Source organism: Onychostruthus taczanowskii, unplaced genomic scaffold, assembly GCF_017590055.1.
Source record: "Onychostruthus taczanowskii isolate IOZ18803 unplaced genomic scaffold, ASM1759005v1 scaffold38, whole genome shotgun sequence".
Classification (NCBI taxonomy): Eukaryota; Metazoa; Chordata; class Aves; order Passeriformes; family Passeridae; genus Onychostruthus; species Onychostruthus taczanowskii.
Window position 1 is genome coordinate 5,652,054 of NW_024501237.1, and position 22,029 is coordinate 5,674,082.

General features: G+C 35.4%; 1 protein-coding gene across 4 annotated transcripts in view; it reads right to left on the reverse strand.

Annotated features, from left to right (window-relative positions):
* Positions 1-22,029, reverse strand: part of LRBA (LPS responsive beige-like anchor protein) — a 369,042-nt gene that overhangs the window by 91,235 nt on the left and 255,778 nt on the right. For all 4 annotated transcript variants that reach the window (XM_041411918.1, XM_041411916.1, XM_041411917.1 and 1 more), the window contains exons 45-46: positions 10,013-10,153; positions 8,727-8,846 (exon numbers count right to left, since the gene is read on the reverse strand). In XM_041411918.1, the coding sequence (XP_041267852.1) occupies positions 8,727-8,846; positions 10,013-10,153 (261 nt within the window). The remainder of the gene's footprint in view (positions 1-8,726; positions 8,847-10,012; positions 10,154-22,029) is intronic.

Consider the following 22,029-nt stretch of genomic DNA (forward strand, 5'->3'; position numbering starts at 1 on the left):
ATTTTTTTAAGCAGAAAAGGACAGGTTCTAGTGCAAAACTGAACATAACATGCTAAGAAGGGAAATTACGCTCAAACCTGTAAGGATTTTCTCCTGGGTAAGTGGATTATTTCCGTGTTTTGCAAACAGACCTGCAACTTCCTAAGTTGTCATGCATTTTATAAAATACACAGTAGGTAATACATAAATTTATCCAAGTTAATGGGATTAGGACCTTATTTATACACTTTCATAAAAATATCTGCAATGTCTGGGTATCACACTTAATAGAAAAATCCCATAAAGATGTAACACACATATTTCTGCCCTATATTTTACAGGTAGATTGGTTGGTTCTTTTGGTTGTTGGGTTTTTTTTGTTTGGGTTGAGACTTAAATACACCAAACAAATCTGGCAATTTGATAGATTTAGAAAAATGGAGCCACTAAATTAGAGAATTTACTTCCTTTGTAAAGAAAGGATCAATACACGTAATTGCTTCAGGAAGTGTATTTCATAGCAAATGAGTGGTGTAAAATTGGTCTTCCATACAGCAAGTGCAAGCTGCAGGCCACCTGAGAAGTGGGGAAAAAAAATAAAATCAGACTGCCTCAGTGGCTTTGTCTACCATGGGTGGAGGATGTAGCCACGCCAGAAGATCAGATCTGAAATACAGTCCTGCCATGGGTCAACGGCTCAGTGGTCTCCAAGATAGCCCCTCAGGGCCAGCTATGGCATGAGCAGCTTTCCAAATGGCTGAGTGCAATGAGGAGGTCATCAGATTGCCGGTAAGGTCAAGCCGAAGTAGCCAGGGCAAAGACAGGAAAGATCAAGCAGGAATTAAGCTATTATCACCTCCATCCTTGTGTGAAACACTGCTTGGCTTTGAATTGTACATCTTTGTGTTTACAGTCCCCTTAATTAACTAGGGTAAAAAACATGCTTCTGTACCAAATGCTTGACAAGTAGTTGATAAAAAAAAGATTTGAAACTATTTCCCTGCATAAGAACAAGAACGTAGCAAGGATAAATGCTGTAAAAAATAAACTTTGTAAAAAAAAGTAACACTGAAGTTCCTACAGTTTTTATAATCACAGAAACCAGCAAAGAAAAAGCAGAGACACAGGACTACTAATTTGATAGCAGCACACACTCAAATATGAAACCATACCCTGGTTCTGAACACTTAAAACACAAGCTCATTACATATGTTGCCAATGCTTTTATTTCTTCTTTAAATATGTATCTGTACAGCTATTCATTAGTTTCTTTCAAGATCAGAAAGCATTTGGCTTTCTAGAACACATTGTTTTCATTAGGTTACACAGAAACAATATGCTGGAAACTTCGAAATTACCTGTAATTTCTACTAGTTTGACTATTAGAAACTTTTCATAAAACTTTTCATTACTCCAGAAATGAGTTTTCAGAAAGTTTTTCACTGTCACCATTATGATACATTTCTACAAAAAGAATTTCTTTGTTATGTGATTTTCTTCTCTTGGCCATGTGCTAACATTTATCCATGGAAAAAGGGAGTGCAAACAGATGTATGTGGCCATTGGAAATGAGCTGTATTTAGAGCCCATTTTTAATGCCTTTATACGGGTAAAAATCATAACATTAGTTAAAGGAAAACCTAAAACCAGCAAAAACACCTGATCACAAGATATTAATTTTTATCAAGTTAACAAATATTCTTCATGTATTTGGCAACTCAAGTCCTTAACAGTCCTCTTCAACTGTATTTGTGGGGTCTTCTTTTTTCTTAAAAACTTCAAATCACATGCACAGACTGACACTAAGACAGCAGATGCTGACCCACGTGTGCAACTGTAGAAATAATAGAACTTCCTGGACACAAAAAAATGTTAAAAAAAATAATGAATGCACTTTTTTGCTTGTTTTGCATGGCAGGAGGATGAGTTAGTAAATGTTTTCAAAAAAACGTCACATGAAGACGAGGGACCAGGTACAAGAAGACAGAATAAAAAGTCCTTTAATATCTCACCTGGAACAGTGATAAGGACTGGACTAACACAGGGCAAGTACAGCCTCTGCATGGATATTCTGCCAGCTTCTTACAGCTAAATGGTTCTGTACTAATCTATGCTTCTGCTTTGTAAAATCATTAAGCATAAGGTCTGTAGTTTTGTCTGCACAGGTTTTCCTTTGGCTGTTCTAAAACTGCTTCCTGGCAGTTCCAGTGGATGGTCTCAATGGCCATTTTGTGGAACCCAGTAAATGTTCATTCCTTCCTTGCCCTTCTATGCACCCTTCCAGGTACTATAGACCTACATGATCATCACATTCTTTCTCAGAGATCTCTTTTTGCATACTAAAGGATTCTAGTCAGTTTAAATTTGTTCTCTCTGGAGGTCTTCCTTTCCAATTAAAACTTTTGGTTCCCTCCACACTTTTTCTAATTCTGCTGAGTGAGTCCCTTCTGAAATTTTCCACACTCAGCACATGTACAGAAATGGTAAAACTGCCCCACATTTCTTTTGTTTAAATTTCACAGAAAAAGCCAAAACATCTCTATGATTTGTTGAAGCTCTTGTTTTAGGACTTGTGTTTGGAAATTACTTCCTGAAATTTCCCTGTTGGAATTCACCATTTCTACAAGGAAGAGACAAGACATCCTTATGGTAAGCAATACTTCAGTTGTTCTGCCATGCTTTTCACTACAACTGAAGAAGGAGCTCACAGACAATATCAACATAAATCTAACACTCAGTACTTACTTTAAAAAAAAAAAGCCTGCCATATCAGGATTCGTATTAAAATATTTATAAAATTCTGCATAAAGTACAATTTTTCTCTAACAAAAATTGTCCTATAGCACATGAAAACAATGATTCCTAAGGAAAATTCACTAAAAATATTTTTTTACAAAAATGCAATATCAACAGGATGTCAGTTTAGCAGTAGTAATTTATTTTCATATAGGCCACCATAAAAAAAAAAAAAAAAAAAAAGTACTAGATACTTTGTTTCATTAATGCAATTAAATGGTTTTTTCTTTTGTTTAGAAAATGACTGATGCCATTTGAAGAAGTTATATGATCTCCAAAGATGTCTAGAAACAATGACAGATACTTAATCCTATTAAACATTTATAAGATACCAAATTTTCAAATGAAATTATTTCACAATCATGTTAAGCAATATTAAGTCTATATATAACCTGTCAAGCAGAATAATAAAATGGATATTGGAAGTCTAGACTTTTATTCATATTGCCACACTATATTTCTTCTGTTAGGGACTTAAATGGCATTCAAGAAATATATACTAATCTATTAAATTAACTCAAAATTCATTTTTTCATCACACTTCAATGAGATAATTTTCAAGACTGTTGGGAAGTATAATTCCTCGCTACCCATTCCCTCCACTTGCTATATGTGTGTTATTTCTCACTAAGAAATTGTCAACTAAGAAATTGTCTCAAGACGCTGCCTGAAACTCTGCCAACTTGTAAGAAAAATATTTTGGCTGTTTTTCCATTAAAATTCTGAAGGTAATTAATGAAGAAATAAATTTTTTTAATGTTTAACCACTTCATTTCATTTCTAAGTGATTACACCTCAAACATTTTCTAGTTTGAGAAAAATACTAAACTTCTCAGTAATTCAAAATTAAGCAAAGAGAATTACAAAAAGTCCAGATACTTATTTAGTATATTAAAAAAACATATGATAACCACAATTAAGACCTGATTCATTTTTGATCAATAAATAGATTTTACAGAGTCAATATCTCGTTGGATAAAAACCTGCATCTCTAAAGCACTTTAAATCCTCTTATTCTATTTACATATGTACAGACACACATACATATATATACACACACACCACATACATACATACATATATATATATGGTTTTATCTATCTATAAAATTATTTTACTTTTTACATAGAATCTAAGTAAAAGTATTCATGGTAGGTATTGAACATATTTATATACTAGGTAATTCAGTTTAATTTGGCAGAAAAGAGGAAAAAGATGCATGTATAACTACATTCCCTCTCCTTTGGACTTCAGAAAACTCATCCATAACTTAATCTAAATTTGTTATTTAAACACCTACACAAAGAGCAGATATTGAAACTATTTGCTTCATTTTCAATACAAATATGGCTGGCTATAAAAGAAGCAGATCACAGATATTAGACAGAACTTTCTGATCCACACATCCAGATGGTTGTGTTTTTAACTACTGTAATTCCCACAGATTACCATGCACAGTTCTGACTGAATTTGGAATACATTTTCTTTTTTTTTCAACTCAGAAAACTATTTCCCTGTTATGGATCTGAGCACAATTTTACACAAGACTAAATCTTTCATGAAAATTAAATATCTGCATCCTAAATATGTTAAACATTTTACTACACCAGACATGGAGTTTATGATTAAAAATCTGAACTTCTAGGTACTTGCTTCTAAATTTTGCATGTCATTGCCCTTTTTGCGACTACTATAACATGAAATTTCTCATATAGAAAGGTCATGCTGCCAGTTTCACAGCAACTTTATTCAGTAACTTTTGAGACTTTAAACATGACGCTTGATTTAAAGAAAAACTGTCTAAAATTATGTTATGCTAATAAGATTTACAATAAACTTGCTGAAACAGCATTTCTGTACCTAAAATTCAGCTGTTTTATACTACGAGGATTACAATTTGCCAAACACACCTGTATAAGATACAAATTTAGATATTCTGTACCATTCCCCCAGCCTTACAATAGCTGTCACAGCTGTGTGTCTTATCACAGGATTTCACAAATTAGTGTCCATTTTATGGTGGAACAGTGTAATTGGAGTTTACTAATGTTTTCTTTAATATTATGGTCTCCTAGCATCTCTTTTTGAACAAAACTAATCAAATTCACCAAAAGCAACTCAAAGCACATGAAAAAGAAATAAACACAAAGCAGCAGAGGAAATGACATGAAGAACAGTTCACAGCTCTATACTAGTGACTGTAGCTTGGTGAAAAAGTGCGAAAAAAAATCAATTGAATTAAACCAATCTAATTTTCTTTTCAAAAGGAAGTTGCAGTTGTGGATGGTGAAAGAAAAAGTGGCAAGGTGTTGCTTTACTTTAGAGAAATACCTCTGAGACTGCCCCAGTCTCCCATGACATTCCTACAAGCAAACTAGAGAATGGAGATGAGATTGGGTTACAATAACGTGGGAGTATCCAAGCTGAAAATCCATATTCCAAGAGCAGTTATCAATAGTTCACTGTCAGACTGGGAGGACATGGTAATGGACTCTGCCCTGCTCTTAATACCAGTCAATAATCTCATTAATGGCCTGGCACAGAAGGTGCAGAAGCAAAATTCCAGATGACACTGAGAAGGCTACACAGCTGTTTGGAGGACAGCAAGGGGATTTCAGATGATCTTAAAATCTGTATATATGGTACTAACAACAAGAACAACAAAACCAACCTGAAAGCAATCAGCAAACTACAGAGGAAAAAGGGAAAACACATACAAAGTGCAACATGGGTTACAGTTATGCTGTTGTAAATATAATGAGAAATAGAATTATTGCAACAGGTCAGAAACCAGAAGGAACAAGTGCTTCTGAACAACTGCAGGCAAATACTGCCAGGCTATCCAGGTTTGCTTTTTCCGTGGTATTAACAAAACTAACCAGGATTGTTTGCATCAGTAATGCAAATTAAGAAGTAACTGAGTTAATGGTCATGCCTATGTAGCACTTTTAAAGAACCAAGTGGCACTCTCACAAAATTGAAATATATTCAGTATTCCTTAGTGCAGAATATTTAACTTAAAAACACATAGTTAATCATTTAAAGGCATCAGTCCTGAGCTAATTAGTAAATAATGCCAGAGTGGTAGCGAGACACTAGTAAAATCCCAAAAGATTTTTAATTTGCATTGCTCAAATAAAGGGATAGGGAGAACTAGGAAATTGAATCTTATGCCACATATCAATCACCTCTTGAAATCAAAATTTGTGAAGTTCAAGCTAAGGTTATTCTACAGAGGAACACTGGTTTCATGCTTTGATCATCGATCCAAGGTTTTCCCAGGATATTGACACAGATTGGTTGTGACCACACATATGCTTCAGCTTTCTCTGCTGAAGTGATACCAGCCAGCAAGAGCTTTTTCCAAAGCCAGCTCTTGTTAGTCCTCCTTGTAACACAGAGTGCTTCCAGGGACAAGATTAACAATAGTCTTAGGACAGCAGCATCAGTAACTGCATTCATTCTTTCCACACAAGAAGCAAGGAGAAATAATTTCTTCTAATCAGCTCAGTGGTTCTAAGTGCCACAATATTTTCAGCAGGAAGAGACTTTTTCCTTTGTGCCCCCTACTTGCTGATAACTACAGGAGCACAATCAAAGTGTTCCACTTTATTCAGGCTCTTCCATGCATGAGTCAACTAAACACATTCAAGCAATAGGAGGCTAAAATGCTGCAATTCTGCATGTAAAACATGTATTCTGCATTTAGCCATGTATTTCACAAACACTTGCAAGGTAGAGCACCAAGTATCAGGAAACTTGGTTTTCACAGCTGTAATGAAATATGGGGAATATAGGTATTTCCAGCAAAGATGGAAATATTCAAACATTTTCCTTCCTAATTCTTTAAACATATCCTATGGAAATCTCAATCTCATCCCCCTTCCTGGTTGCTCATCCAATCTCACTAATAGACTCCTGTAGTACTCTTAGTACTCACTCGGATGCTTCACAGCAGCATCATGTAATTCACAGCTATTCACAGTCTCAGGAAGCTGTAAACAACTCCAAGAGATCATCCTGTAGGGATGTCTCTAAAGGCAGTAATACCTTGAAAATATATGATTTCCAAAAGCTGCATAAGAATTTCTGAAAACCCCTCCCTACACCGATTGCCAGAGAAACATTCATTAAGCTTTTATTTTTGACAAACATTCAGCCTTTATTTTTCTGTTAGGAAGGTTACTTTGACTCTAACCAAAAAATCTCCATGATATTTAAGACCATTATTTCCTATCCTATCCAGCATGGGCAGCAGAGATTTTTTTCCTTTATTTCTTACAGCATGTAATAGAAGGACACAAGCTCCTCCTCAATCTGCTCTGCTTTAGAAGAAAAATAAGCATAGCTACTCACACTTTCCCTGCATTTTATTTCCAAGACCTTGCATTGTTATCGTTGTTCCAGTGTGGATTCTCTCCAACTAGCCTACAGCTATGGATGTATTCCAGCTCAGACCAAATTAAAGCTGGGGAAAAGTGAAGATTTTCGTCAAACATTTTGAAAGTTACATTATTTCCTGTTGATGTACCTTCCACGAAATGTTACTCACTACTGTTATACCATAATACTGCTAATTCACATGCATTGGTTATGTACTAGAACCCTAATTTTTTTTTTGTTTTTCCCCACTGTAAATTGTTCCTTGTGTTATAACTGCATGAGAACCTGCATGAAAATTACAATTATTACTTTTCCCTAATAAACTTCACCTAACACTTCTCTAAAAAAATTTTTCCCTTCTGCAAGAAGTGCTACCCATTTCACTACACTTCCAGTACCTCCCAATCTAACAGCAATGGAAATTGAGGCCTAATCTGTTATTATCAAGAAGAATTCTGCTCAGTACATCTTTCAGTTTTAATAATGAACTGCTGGTAGCTATTCTCCAAATACAGTGGATTCCTTTAGACAGACTAATCCCAGCTCACTCTTAAGACAATGTAAAAAACTAAGATCATCATCTGCTTCTTCTCTGTTCATAAGGTCTGTTACCTTTTCTCATCAGAAACTGTGATTGCTTTGACATAATCTCTTCTGGATAAACATGTGTTTCATTTGCTTGTCTCCAAGCTATCTTCCTGGCACTTAAACACAGTCTGATTATTTGCTTAAGTATTTTTCTGTGAATTGTAGTTAAACTCACCTCATAATTTCTTGGCTCCTGTTTTTTTCCATATTAAATACTTGGTTTGTCCACTACTGACATCTTTCTCCTTCTCCATTTCTCAAAAAAAAGCCAGAAAATGCACTCTGAAATTCCATCTGCCCATCTTGTGGGTTACAAGAAAATAAAGCCCATAATAACCAAATAAATTTGAAAAAAATCTAGCGTGTTTGTAATTTCTAAACTCTTCTTTCCAATTTCATATAGACATTATATCTTTTTCTGAGTGGAATTAATTCCACTAGTCACTGACTGCCTTCAATTCTCACAGATGCAAGAAAGACATCCCTTTTTCAACACTGTCAGTTGACAATTTTTGTATTCCAGTAATTTGCAAACCAACCCTTTCCTAAATTGTCTGCTCACCATAAATATGAGTGAATGATTTTGTGTCACTTAGGTCTCTTGCTCGTTGCATGACATCCTTGAGCTAGACCCTGATTTTTTCCAAATTACACTTTTCCATCCTTCCTTCCTTCCCTTAAAAATATCCAACTCTGATATAAATCTACCTTCTTGGATCTGATCTTTCCCACCACTGTCTTCTTTGTTTTTCTCCCCAGTTCAAAATATTTCAGTCTCAGGGCTAAAAAAGTTTGCTATAGTTTTACAGAAGAATTCGCTGAAATATTCTCACGAAAGTAAAACCACGTGTCATCTCCCTTGCATCTTTTTCCAAAGGGTGGGATGGCTCCCAGTCTTCTCCCTTCCATCCTACGCTGTCAGCTGCAATAAAGGCAGAGGCAGTATAAAATACATTAACACCTTTCAGGAAATGTTTTACCTTGATGTCAGAAGTGTCACGCTGACTGTTGCGCCACGCTCTTGAAATAGACGAAAATGTCCTATCTGCATGATCAAACTTCCCACCTTGCAGATTTAGGAAAAGTGTTGTGAAGGGTTCCTAAATACATATAAAAAGATTAATTCAAAAAAACATCTCTTGCATCTCTTCAGAAATTTCAGGGTAAAACAAGGAATTTATTATTCTTTTGGGTTCTGGTTGTGAATGATGCTATTTTCCTGGCAGACACATGATTAATAGCAAAGGGTTAATTCTATTATTTAAGAATGAGAAATACAAACTGATCCTTGTTTGTTCAATAAAATGCTTTTTAATCTTACTCCATGCATACATACACTCAGATAAAGAAAAGCAAATAAAACCAAAAAAAACCCTCAAAGGCTGAAGTAGAAACTAAGGTTCGTGTCAGTTGTGACACAAATTGCTCTCAACAACATGACCAAGCTCAGGCGCCTTAGATATTTATTAAACTAGTATGTAACAAACATGTTTTACTTTGTTCAAGGTGATCTGTTAATCTAAAGGTAGCATCCAATACTGAGACTTCAGGACTGTTATTGTTTCATATATAATTTACGATTTAGAAAAATGTTTGGAAGATTTAAAAGACTCCTCTTAGTTAAAGAACACTTAAGCACATATTAGTGGATAATTGCTTGAAATTAGCTAAGCACTGTAAATTACTTCAAGGATTTATGTATGCTTGTACATTCTAACAAGCTTTAATTAATGATGTGCTGCTAATGCCTTCCCAAAGAAATTACTTCCTAGAAGATAAATCACCTTTCAATTTTATTGAAAAATGCATTGTTTAACCAATACATTATCAATATGTAGTAGCTCAAAGTTACTTCCATATAAATTGTAGCAGATTTTTAAAAATTAATTATTTACATCACAGAATTTTATGATCATCAGAAAACTCTCAGTCATTAGGAGGGGAAAATTAAATATATTAATTAAGAACCACAAATGTTTGGTACTTGGTCCAGTCAGAAAATATGCAAGGAAGGGAAGTTAACCATGTTTAAAAAAATATGTACACTAAAAAGCAATTTTTAAGGAGAAAAGGCTTTATTGATTTGAAAAGGCTGTACCAGAAAAACTGAAACTTTCTGCTTGAACTTTGGAGCACATTTCTCCTATGCTACTGATTGCAATTACCAGAAAATTTCAGTACTGTCATATACCCTTCATTTTTAGTTTAGATTTTTGTCGCTTTCATTATCGTTTAAAGGAAAAACATTTTTGAAAGATATACTTACAATCCTTAACAACCACGTGAGTGCGAAACTTGCTGTTGAATAATGAGTGCCGTAGTGAAATTTGGGGACCTGATCGTCTTCCCACGATTCGTATCTCTCGGCAAAGAATGCTGCTCTCTTTGGGTTCAAAGCGCCAATAGGCTGTGAGATTGGTAAAAATAAACTCAATAAGCAAATAAGATCAATGTGAATACTACCACATCATACTCCCCTCGCTCTTTTTGGTAACCAGAATTATTGGTATGCATGGAGTAGACTAGGTTTGGTGCTTTGCAAAAGCAGATTTTGGCTCCTGTAAGCACCTGAGGAGATCTGTGTACTTGGAACCAGGATTCCATGCGCACACAGGGCTGCTTGGAAAAATCTCCTCTGAATTACTACAGGCTCCATTTACTGCTGATTCAAGTCACTGACTCCATCCAATTCACAGTGGAATGTCTGGGACAAAGTGCTGTTTAACTTGGATGCCTGTGGACATGTGTGCATGTTGGATACACTATTAAGCAAATAGTAAGCAACACTGATAAACATTTTTTGACTTTTTTTTTGGAGAAAAAAATAGTGATTGATGGGGTGGCAGAATATTAACAGTGGGCTTGGAATTTTGATATTGCCATTCTTGTTTCTAGGCTTTCTATTTCCCACCTCAAGCCAAGTTTTATTTAATTCATAGAATTTCAACCTTTGAAATAGACAAATGAAAGATCAGAATTTCTATATAAAACATTGATATAAAAGAAACAACATATGTATGACTAAAAATGTCTATCACACTTTAACCAATACATTCTTTGTTCAGTGCTTACCTAGAATATAAACACCCAGGGATCTATTTAAAAGTAGGAAACATAATATTTTGTTATCTATAGCTGTGCATTTCCTCAGCAGACTTTTGTATAAATGATTTGAAAAAACATGAGTATAGGTCACACAAATCACTGAGAAACCCAAAAGTGAATTTAGCATTTCCACATATAAAATGCTGTAAGAGCTCTAAAATATCTTTGGATATATATACAAAATATTTATGCAACACAATTTTGTATACAGATTTAGCACACTGTTGGTATGTTATTAATGTAAATTATGTTCATCTGTATGGACAATGGGTGTATTCAAATATAAGCAAATAATACATGTGAAACAATAATTCCTTCTCTCTCTTCTTCAATAATAAATATACTTAAGAATAGACCACAAGGTGAGGAAAAACTAAAAGTCCTTGAGCAAAAGTATCAGTAACCTCATCTTTAATTTCAGCAGAGTTAAAGTGAAAAACTCTCCCTGCTACTGAGATTATGGTTATTCAAATAATTCTTCTTTGCAGCTCACGTGAAATTTGGCATACAAGCTTCAAAGTATTTTCTCTTTTAGAACAGATTAGATCTTTGAATGACCTAAAATCTAATCTTTTTTTACTTAGAGCAGTTTTCACATTTCAGTAGGATAAAGAAAAACATCTTAGGTTAATTACTATTTTTGCAGTTCACTAATTTGAAATATAATCCTTTAAAAGAAGTTGTTCCTGTATAAAAGGATTTTTATCTGATTTAGCAAATTTATTCCAGGGAAGTATGAAACTGACTCAAAGAAGTCTCTTTGTTACAAGAACCATTTTGGAATCTCCATCTGTACTGATTTTCCCTAAAGGCTGAGATATGCTTGAGGGAGAAAAAGAAAAAAAAAGGGTCATTTGTAGACAAATTATGCAAATTAAAAATAGGAATAGTGTTGTGCTGTATGGTTCTGTAACATTTTATGTATTCTATTTATCTGCCTCTATTATTACTCTCCAAATGAGTATAGCCCAAATCAATAGTTATAGAATTACATTCCTTGAATATAAAGCTAAACCCAATTAGAATTGATTCCATTCTCCTTTCAAAAAATAAAAAAAAAGGTATCATGCAGAGATCTATATAGCCAGAATCCACAGTATTGATTTTAGCTGTTATTGTTACAGTTGGTTTCTGAAGCCTGCAACAGGACAACTATCAAGACATGTCACATTTATTTGCAAGCAAATAAAAAAAAAAAACCAAATGAAAAAAGCTTGGGGAAAAAAAAAAAAAAAAAAGAACTGTGGAGCTGTGCACTGACAATGATACACTATCAGCTTACTCAGAGAAGTTACAGTGGGAATACACACATTGAATTATACATTACACGAATGCACTGATTTATTGTGGTAATAACATCCACCTCATTAAAAGATTCTGCTTTGCTGCAGTTGGAGGGCTACATATTGTTTACTGCTATAAATTAATGGCAGTGCACAGAAGACTGTAGAGCCCTTCTAACAATAGATCTGTAATGACAGTGCTGTATATCACAGCTTCCCCAGCAGCTTCATAATAAAATGGAGACAATGTATTGGGCTAATACATTCTACCAGGCAGGCCCATATTTTTCTGACAACTGCTTCTAAGGATGAGATGATTCTACTGTGTTACACTGCACTGGGCACAGTTAACTACAGAATAAAGAAAAAAAAAAGGAGAAATTAATTGTAATTTCTTAGTTATTTCATATCACAAAATTAACAGGGAATCATGATTACACACTGTATTCCCTCCCCTGTGAGTAAATGCCAAGGGGAAAAGAGGAGCTCTAAACTAAGCTGTGCTAGATGTAGCTATGAGACCACAAATTTACACGGCTCAACAGTTTCACTATAGGTTCTTAGGAAGAATGAGCTGAAAATATTTCACATCCTGAAATTCCAGAACATATTTTATTTGCAGCACCTCTTTTCCCAGAGAAAAATCAGATATTAGTTCACCAATAAAAAATATTTATTTAGATGGAGAAGGAAAAATGAAAACTAGAGAGAGAAAAATTCCAATGAGCAAAAACAGTGGAGGAGATTATAGGAGCAAAAATGAAGAATGAAACCACTGATGGCTGCAAAGTTTTCAAATCATATTGAAAAATTAATTATGTGTATGGTTTTCAAGTCAGTATCCATTTAAAAAGATGATCCAAAGTGGGACAAGAATTGGGGTAAGGTAGTTTTTGGCTTCACTTTTGTCAAGGCATTACCACCTGTATTTCAGCCCAAAGTGGTTCTTGAAACAACATGTGCTACAGTTATGAAAGTTAAAAGCCATTCTTAACAAAACAAAACAACTGGATATTATTTTTTCAAGTATTCTCAAATATAGGAAAATGTCAAAATAAATAATTTCACACTTTTACCAAGAACTGAATACAGTAAATCTCAGTCTTTGGACCAAGCTTGCTTGCTTCCTTTGAAACATAACAAAGAAAAATGGTTTGCTGAAAAATAACTGAGAAAACACACTGACTCTTATAATCTACTCTGTCAAACACGTCCAGACACTGTGGTGTACAGTTTTATTTGTCAGTTTTTACTCTTGCTCTGTGCCAGACATTGGAACACTGACCCACCTTGCCTCTGCTTCAGACGAGGCCCCACTGCACCCAACAAAAGAAAGCAGAATGTTCACTGCTCCTCTACAGAAGGCAGGATTTCTCCTGGACTCTGCCACTCATATTCAAGAATATATAAATTTTGGAAAATTGCTAATGAATTAAAATAAACAGATTGAAATCTTCTAAAGAAAGAATTACTATATGACTATTTACAGTTCTACATTTAAGAAGAGGTGCTTTTTACTCCTATCTCATGTGCTTTCATATTTTAAATAGAATTGCTCCAAATATTTCACAGCTTCATTATGAAAAAAAGGCAAGAAATTAAAAAATAAATTTAAAAAATAAAAAAGAGGGGAAAAAATAAAAAAGTGTTTTTCTTTGTGATTTCTTACAGTTGTCTTACCCACATATAACCAGGTATTTGTATTCCTGTGAATACAATTTTTTGAGTTACTGAATCATGTTTGGTAGCATCCTTGCCAAGTATGATGTTTGTTTCCCATATATCTTATTTTCAAGATGACTATCTGGTTTTCATTTCTGATATTTTTCATATTGGGCCTAAAGGACCAGGGGGACCCTTAGATCATCTCATCTAGCCTTGAGCTTGTGTGACAAGAGGTTAAATGCCTTTGCATTATATGATTTTGCGTTCAACTATTCATACTTGATTACAGTACAAAGCTGTATTTGGCCAAGCTGCTTTCCAGAAAGGCATCTGACTCCTGAGGATGTGGGCAATCTGCTACTTTTTTGGGAACATTTTTCTTCTCATAACTCTTACCCTCATTCTAAAAAATCTATGTATTCCAGTTTGGTTACGAATTTACTGATATGTTATCAAAGAGATCTTACTAAGCTTCTCTCTGACATAGTACAAAGTCTCTACTTTGTACTATGTCAGAGAGAAGCCCAGTATATTCTGAATGTAAAGATACTTACAGACTATAATTAGGCTTTTTAATACACATAACAAGTGGAGCTCTTCAGGTCTTCCATTTTAAGGCATTTCTTCCACCCTTAAGATTTCTCTGTTTGCCCACTCCTCAACGTATTCTAACATTCAGGAAACTGAAATGTGATCAGTGTTTCATTGTTGGTTTTCTCCATAAATATGCCAACTGCTGGAAACTCTGCTGCACTCAAACCTTGCTTAGTTACTTTGTGTGTCACCAATACAAAACTGACTGAACTAGTAAATACTTGCATTATTGTCATAGTAGGACAATGTAGTAGGACATCCTGATCATGGAGTAAAATTTCTTTTTCCCCAACAGAGATAAAAAGACAAGATGCAAGGGTTTAACTCAACCCAAATTTTATTCACTTAGGTCAGCTGGGAAATATCTGGGAATAAACTCATATAGTGTAGATCATTACTCTCTCATCTGTCATTTTTGGGTTTGAGAACAGCCCAAAAATGCTATTCCCTCCTCCCAGCCTAGTCTCACTCACTGCTGGGCCTCACCATTCTTCCTCTCAGACAACTGGCTATGGTTTTCTTAAAAATTAGGCCCCTTCTTCTTAGAGGGCATCTTACCTTTAATACATATCAAACTCAAATTAATTAAAGAACCATATCCAAAGAAAACAACAAACACAATTATCTGCTGCACTGTTTGAGCTGCCTTCATTGAACAACCAGTGTCCTTGAGCTGTAAGATTTAAAAAATGGAAACCATTTATCGAGGAGAAAAATAGTCCTTACCAATTCATTCACAAAAAACCACTGGTTTCACAGCAGATGCTCCCCAAAACCTACATCAAAGACTACGCTAGGAGGGGGATATACGAATTTGGATAAATCAAAATTTACCTGAAGCCAAAGGGATAGAACTTGACAAAACCTTTTTATTCTTCCCCAGTAAGCATTTCAATGATACACAGTAATTCTGAACTGATATGCTATTTTTTATTATTAATTATAATTTAGTGACTTAAGAACATGAGCAGCTACTGGAATTTCATGTACTTTCTTAGTCAAATAAGGAATTCTCTAGTTGAATGCTTTAGTTCAATAAGGAATTCTCTAGTTGAACTTGTATACACAATGTTAAAACTGTAATAGTAATGAATATTAGTGAGTGTACTTATTTTTATATAAACACATCATCACTGCTTTAAAAACTTTTAAATACTCCAATTTCTATTCTCATAACTGAGAATTCAATAAGGGCTAGAGCATAAGCAAAAAAAAGTCACGTGCATACAAATGATAAGTATTTGTACATATGGTTTATATTTCAGATGTTTTTAAGAGCACGCATAGTCCTTTGAGACAGCAGGAACAGTCAGGAAAAACTGATCTATAGATGACATAATAACTAGCCTCTCTGAACATGTCAATAGAAATAATACTTAATGGTGCAAAAGACAGAAGATTCCCAAAGTTCATAGTTAAAAAATATGGGTCATAAGCTAATGTTAAGCATTAAAATGAAAAAGAAAAAACCTTATTATGCAATAACAGTGATGTTTTAGCAATAGGTCACTGACAGGATATGCTTCAGGTCACCTAAAAACTTGGAGGAATTTGAATTTAAAAGAAAAATCTCCATGCCTTCACATTACCAACAATAGTATCCAATGCTGCTACAACCACCTGTAGCAGATTGCAAAACAATGCACTGCTGAACTGCTAATTAAGGACACACTAATGAAGCACAGTAAGGTTTAATCACAATTAGCACAACTGAATGTGTCACACACTTTGCACCTGAGGTATTAACCTTAATACTGCTGGGAAACCAAACTGAAGACAGTTGTTATGTGTTGTACACTTCCAAGAGGTCAGGGAGAAAGGAAACGGGATGTCCCTGGGAATCATGAGGGAAATCCAGCTGCTGGCAGGCAGTGAGGAAATGGTCTTAGAAAACAACCCTGCCAGTTAAAAGATAACATTTGCATGCACTCTCCATGACTTAACCTGTCAAGTGAAAGAAAACCCTGCACTGTTATTCCTTTGCTTAAAAAACAAACAAAAAACTTCTATGAATTTTGAGAAATAGGATTAAGCGAGAAGTCACATGCACTTGATTCATAGCAGGAGATTAGAACATTCTCAGTTTGCCTTCCTTTTACAGACCATGTTCCTAGCCAACACACCATACAAGCCACAGAAAACAGCTGCCATTGTACCTAACACCAGATCCACATAAGACAATCACAACTAAAAACATAATCCTTTTTGTTTGTACTAAGAGCACAAAAAGCCAAAAGCTGTCACAAATTCACATTTGCTGCAGATTTTTCTCAGGTCACATAAAATAAACATTATTCTGTATCACATGTAAGCACCAAGCCTGAGAAAAGGAGCAGCAGAAGGCTAAAAAGGGGTACTTGGGAATGTATAAGGAGCTTTTTACTGTAATCTGTACTGTTTCATAAAACTATTCCATTCAGATTATATGAATCCTGAATACAAACAGTCAGCTAAGAACCCATCTCTTGTTTCACACATGCATTGCTTTGCTCTTAAGGTGAATTCATACATCGTCTTACTCCCCATTTCATAAAATTTCCTGATTAGTCAGCCATCACCTTCAATACCATCAACAGATGAGCATTGTCAGAAGTTTTATCAGCTCCCTTTTCACACTCTTTTTCAGATTAGCATCTATGCTGAACAGTATAATGTAGGAAACAAACTTTTGGAATGTCAGTGACCACCCCACTTTGGAAACAAACCTTGGGTTTATGACTCTGAGGCAGCTTCAAGTGACTGGCTGGATATAATATCTAAATTATTTTAATTAATCTTGTTAAACTATTCACCTCAAACTTTTCTTAGTATTTTTTAATTGATTTCCCTCATTTGATCTACATTTTTATCTGTTGATGTCTGAATTTTAGAAAGATGAGTTGATGTGTGCATCAAAGTCCACAGCCTGAGAACTACCTTAAACTCCTCCTTAAACAAAGACTACCATTATTTTACCATGATCTCATTTTCTGACCACTATTTTTAAGCCTGGATTGTTGTTTGACCCCAAGAGGCCTCCAGCTCCTAGGAGTTTGACCAACTCAGTTTTAGACAGCTCCAGTTAGGTGACAAAAATCCCATATTCATTACCCATATGAGTGCAATTTTTAACTTGGCCACCATCATGCTTGTTCAGAAATCTGAGTTACACAGATGCGTGCTGTAGTGCCCATAATCTTCTGAGTTCAAATGTATGAATATAAAAAGGAAGAGAGGCTGTATCAAGAGAATAATTTTCATTTCACATTAGGAAGACAGAAAACACACATTTAGAATGTCTGTGGCCCAAGACATGTGTGTGAAATTACTTTATTTTGATTTCTAGTAGATTTTATGACCCATGTGCCCCATGGTTTCCTGTGACTGTTTAAAAGGTCATGAACCTCCTTCAGTTCATTTCCAGTTGGAAGATGACATATGTCCAGGGCACCTAAAACTGAAACAAGAGCAAGATGGACAATAACAGCAGATACAAAATTAGAATATCATTTTGAACATCCATGGTTAATTTTGAGCTATAATTTTTCTTATCTTTGGAAATGTCTACATTCCAAACAATACTCCTCCTTGAGGTAAAGCAAGATTAAGATTATTAGGCTTATTACTAAAATGATTCTTTTTGATCCTGCAAACCTGGCTTTTGTCCAAATACCTAATTTTTTTTTTTTTTAATTTGAAAAGATTGCTTGAAGATAGCTAAGTGATCCTAGAAACTGATATATGCATCTGAAGTACAAATAGTATGCTTCCTGTGACAGAAAATAAGCCTGCAGTGGGAAGAGAAGAGAACATGGAAGAGAAAGTAAGAATGGAAATGAGAAGCATTCTATCATCCACTTGTAATACTCTTTAGAGGAGGCAGTATGACACAGAGGATAACCAACTAAAGACAAGGAAAAAACCTCAAAGGCGATGCTATAAAAGGATGGTTATGACACTGTCATCAGCAACATAAATTACCAGAATATGTTTTTAAAAATCTATCTGCACTGAGTAGGATTTCAGAAAGGATGTTTTGATAAATCATCTCAGAGATACATTTGGGTCAAGCTCCAGCATCAGCAGGTCTCCACAGGAGTTGTGGAGAAACAGACCACTGTGGAAATCACATGTTTGTTTAGAAAAAAGGTCCTGAGACAGATGCCGCATGAAGCTCATATCAACATATCAACTCAACTGTGGGTATCCTTAAAATCAGAGGGTTTTGGGAAAGCTGCAAAAGGCAGGCCTTAAAGACAGCAGGACTGTGAACAGAGCTAAGCAGTAGCCATAAGATTTGTCAGCAGAAAAATTATTTAAGAAGTAGAAAAGTAAGGACACATAGAACAATGGTCTGTGTATTAACGCTTGTCTAGAATAATTCCCTAAGCTACAGAAAAGTATGTCTAGTGAGATATTAGGAAGTTCTAAGCTTAATAATGGAGCTCTGTGCACTGTGTTTTAAGGCTTACAAGCAGGTATTGTATTTGAAATAAGCAAGCATTGTTTTAACCAAAGGTACGTGTGTTTCTAGTGGTTGGATAGAACTACTGTCAATATGCTTTTGCTTTGTGTGATTGGCCAAAAAACTTTTAAAATAAGTTATAACATTAAGTTCTTCGTCTGCTATCGAGGCTGTGAGCTGCTGGTATCTTCCCATTGTCATAACCATGTAATGAGACTGATGCTGGAAAATAAAACAGCTCGAGGTGCATTCCACAGCAGTCCCATCTGGTTAGTGACTTGTACATAGACCCCCAGCCAGCAATATCAATCTCCGTCCTTAAAGTGAAACAAGAAATTGACACTAAAATCCAAACAGTTCAGTGTCCCTATGGACCACGTCTAAGTCGGCCTTACCAACCCAGTAGCTACTTAATTTAAACAAATCCGTCTTCCTCGCAGCCATCCCTGCGTTTTCCCCCAAAATAGTCTCGGGTGTCCCTGTCCGTGGTGCTGAACACCAAGGCGCCGAGGCTGCTGGGGACGAGACTCGCTCTGGGAGGGTCCCTGACCGTGGTGCTGTAGACACGGGCTGGGGACAGAGGCACAAAGGGCTGCGGCACATCCGCCACAGACCCATGGGGCCCTTTGCAGCTTTGTCTCCCAATTTTGGCAAGCGTCCTTCCGGAAATGATACAACACAGCGGCTCAGCTGTCAGGAAGGATAATCAACCCACTCGCTCATGAGTGTCATTGGCATTCCAGAGTTTCACAAAATCACTTTTCCCCTTTTTCTGGGGGAAAAAAAAATGATGTTATTAAGTCAAAACTGTCAAGGGAATATAACAGACTACTCAATACTTTAGTTTGTACTGTTTCTAATTACAAAACAGATCATCCAACCTGAACAAAGAAAGCCCATAATAGTCCAAAGTTCTAGCACTATCATGGGATGTGAACTTAATAATCTTGCACAGCTTCCTTCAAAGACAGTCTTTCCAATTCTCTTGCCACCTTCCCTTTTCAGGTCTTTGTGTCAAAGAAACAAGATCAGGAAAAGAGGGTCTTCATTCTCCGAGCTAGATTTTGCTCTTTTATGGTTTCCTAAATGGAACCAACACAATAAAGGTTCTGCTCCAAGTACTTCCTGTTTGTATGCTTCCCTTCTCCTAAAAGTTTCTCCCAGTGTGGTTATGTCAAATGTTTAGGTCTGTCAACCTACATTTTGGAGAGTATGAAGTGCTCCTCTCTTCCAAGAAGCAACTTGTGTCTCACCAAAAAAGCCCCATGAAAACTTGTTCTCTAAAAATGGAGAAAATCTGAGAAATATACTTTGTCCTAAAAATACTAAAATCCATACTGGACTAAAAAATGAATAATGAAATATGTGTCTCCTCTTCAGATATCACTGATATCCCAGGTATCATTCAGGCTGGCATTAATACCTCTAACACTGTTTCTTGAGATATCCAAAATTTTGGAAAATTTAATGGACCTTCTTGTAAGTACCATGTATTCTAATATAAAGTTTGAAATATTTTAGTTCCTGTAATGTCCTGTTTTAAGCAGGGATTCATGTGAAGCACCCTGAAAGGAAGAGTATTTGTACCTTCCTTCTGAGGATATCCTGCCTGACTTTGGAATACTTTTTTAACTAAGTGGAATCTTTTGTCACAGATGCAGCTGATAAATTTCCTACGTGAAATATCAGTGACAAGGCAGCCAGGATGGTGCTGAGCCAAACAGTGCCACACCTCAAGAGTTTTAGTGCCTAAATTCCAGATGTAATTGCCTATCAAAATAAGTCACTGCCATTACACCTACTCTTGTTATCTCTCACACTGTTCTTCTCATCCTCTCTTAATGTCCAGTCTTTGAATATGCCTTACACTTAGAGTGAGTTCATCAGTTTTAACTGCACTCCTTTTGTGTGTATTCAGCATGAGCTGAATAAAATGTAATTTACATTTCCTACACGAAAGCAGTTGATTCACAGAATATCTAAACAGGATTTAATGCCTCTCCAGACAAAAAAGATTTCTTTTAAAATTTTGCAAAACTCTAACAGGTTCACATCAAACCATCTTTTAGTTTCTATCTCTTTGCCAAGCGGTAAATAACTAAGGAAATTTCATGCCCATCCCAAATCTGCTTCCGCACAAGGGAAAATATGAAGCACAAGTTTTATATGCAGAGCATTTGTGCTCCTGAAATGGACATCCTGCAATAGAATTCAGGTTGGCATGCTGAAGAACACCCAACAGTGAAGTTGACATCAGAACAACAAAACTACTTTAATTTTTCATAATAAAAAACATCTATTACTTCTCTTCTGTTAAGGTGTATTTTATACTAGTGGCTCCCACATACCAATTAAACACCTCACTTCACTAAGGTGAGAGCTATTTGTTGCTTTAGTACACTTGACTGGAAAATAAGTCATTACATGCATAACAGCCCCGATAAAATTGATGATGATTTAGCAAATACTGCATGGAATAGATAAAAATATGAATAAAAATATTATTATGTACACATGTAGCTATACTGCAGAGAAAAGAAGATTTAAGAGTAGCATAAATTTCTTCTTCCAATAGTGTCAGTTTATGATCTTAGGCAAATGTTGTGCCTTACAAAAGGAAAATTATCAACAGCTCCTTGCATACAGCAAGATCTAGTAACAAACTTTTGAGAGTATAAAATCATGCTTCCATCTCAGTATTTGCCATGTATTTTTACTTCTATTTTCTTTCCTTATCCAAGTTCAGAAATACAATGAAATTTATTGCTTCCAGTGAATAAGGAAAAGAATGTGCTTATGAATAACATAAGTAATGCAGAAAAGGCCACATGTTCAGGTGGGAAACTGTGCCTGTTGTATAAATAAAATATATACCACTATAAATATAATATGTAATACTCATTCCAAACCATAGTCAACTCTTAAGGAATAAACACTTGAATCAAAGCAGTGTAACAGACTGGCAGTGCACTTCTGGCATTTGTCAGGAGCGTTTGTCAGGCTGACAGCAATATTAACCACAATCCATTCCAGTTGCTTTGGTTTATCATTGTGTGACTGATGTTCAAAACAGTGCTGGAAGAAGCTGCTTAAATAAAGTGTTGGTTTAACCTACACTCTGCAGTTGTTTAAATCTGTACTAACTGTGGACTCCTAGCTGACACATTTAAAAAAACTATGACTTAGATTTGA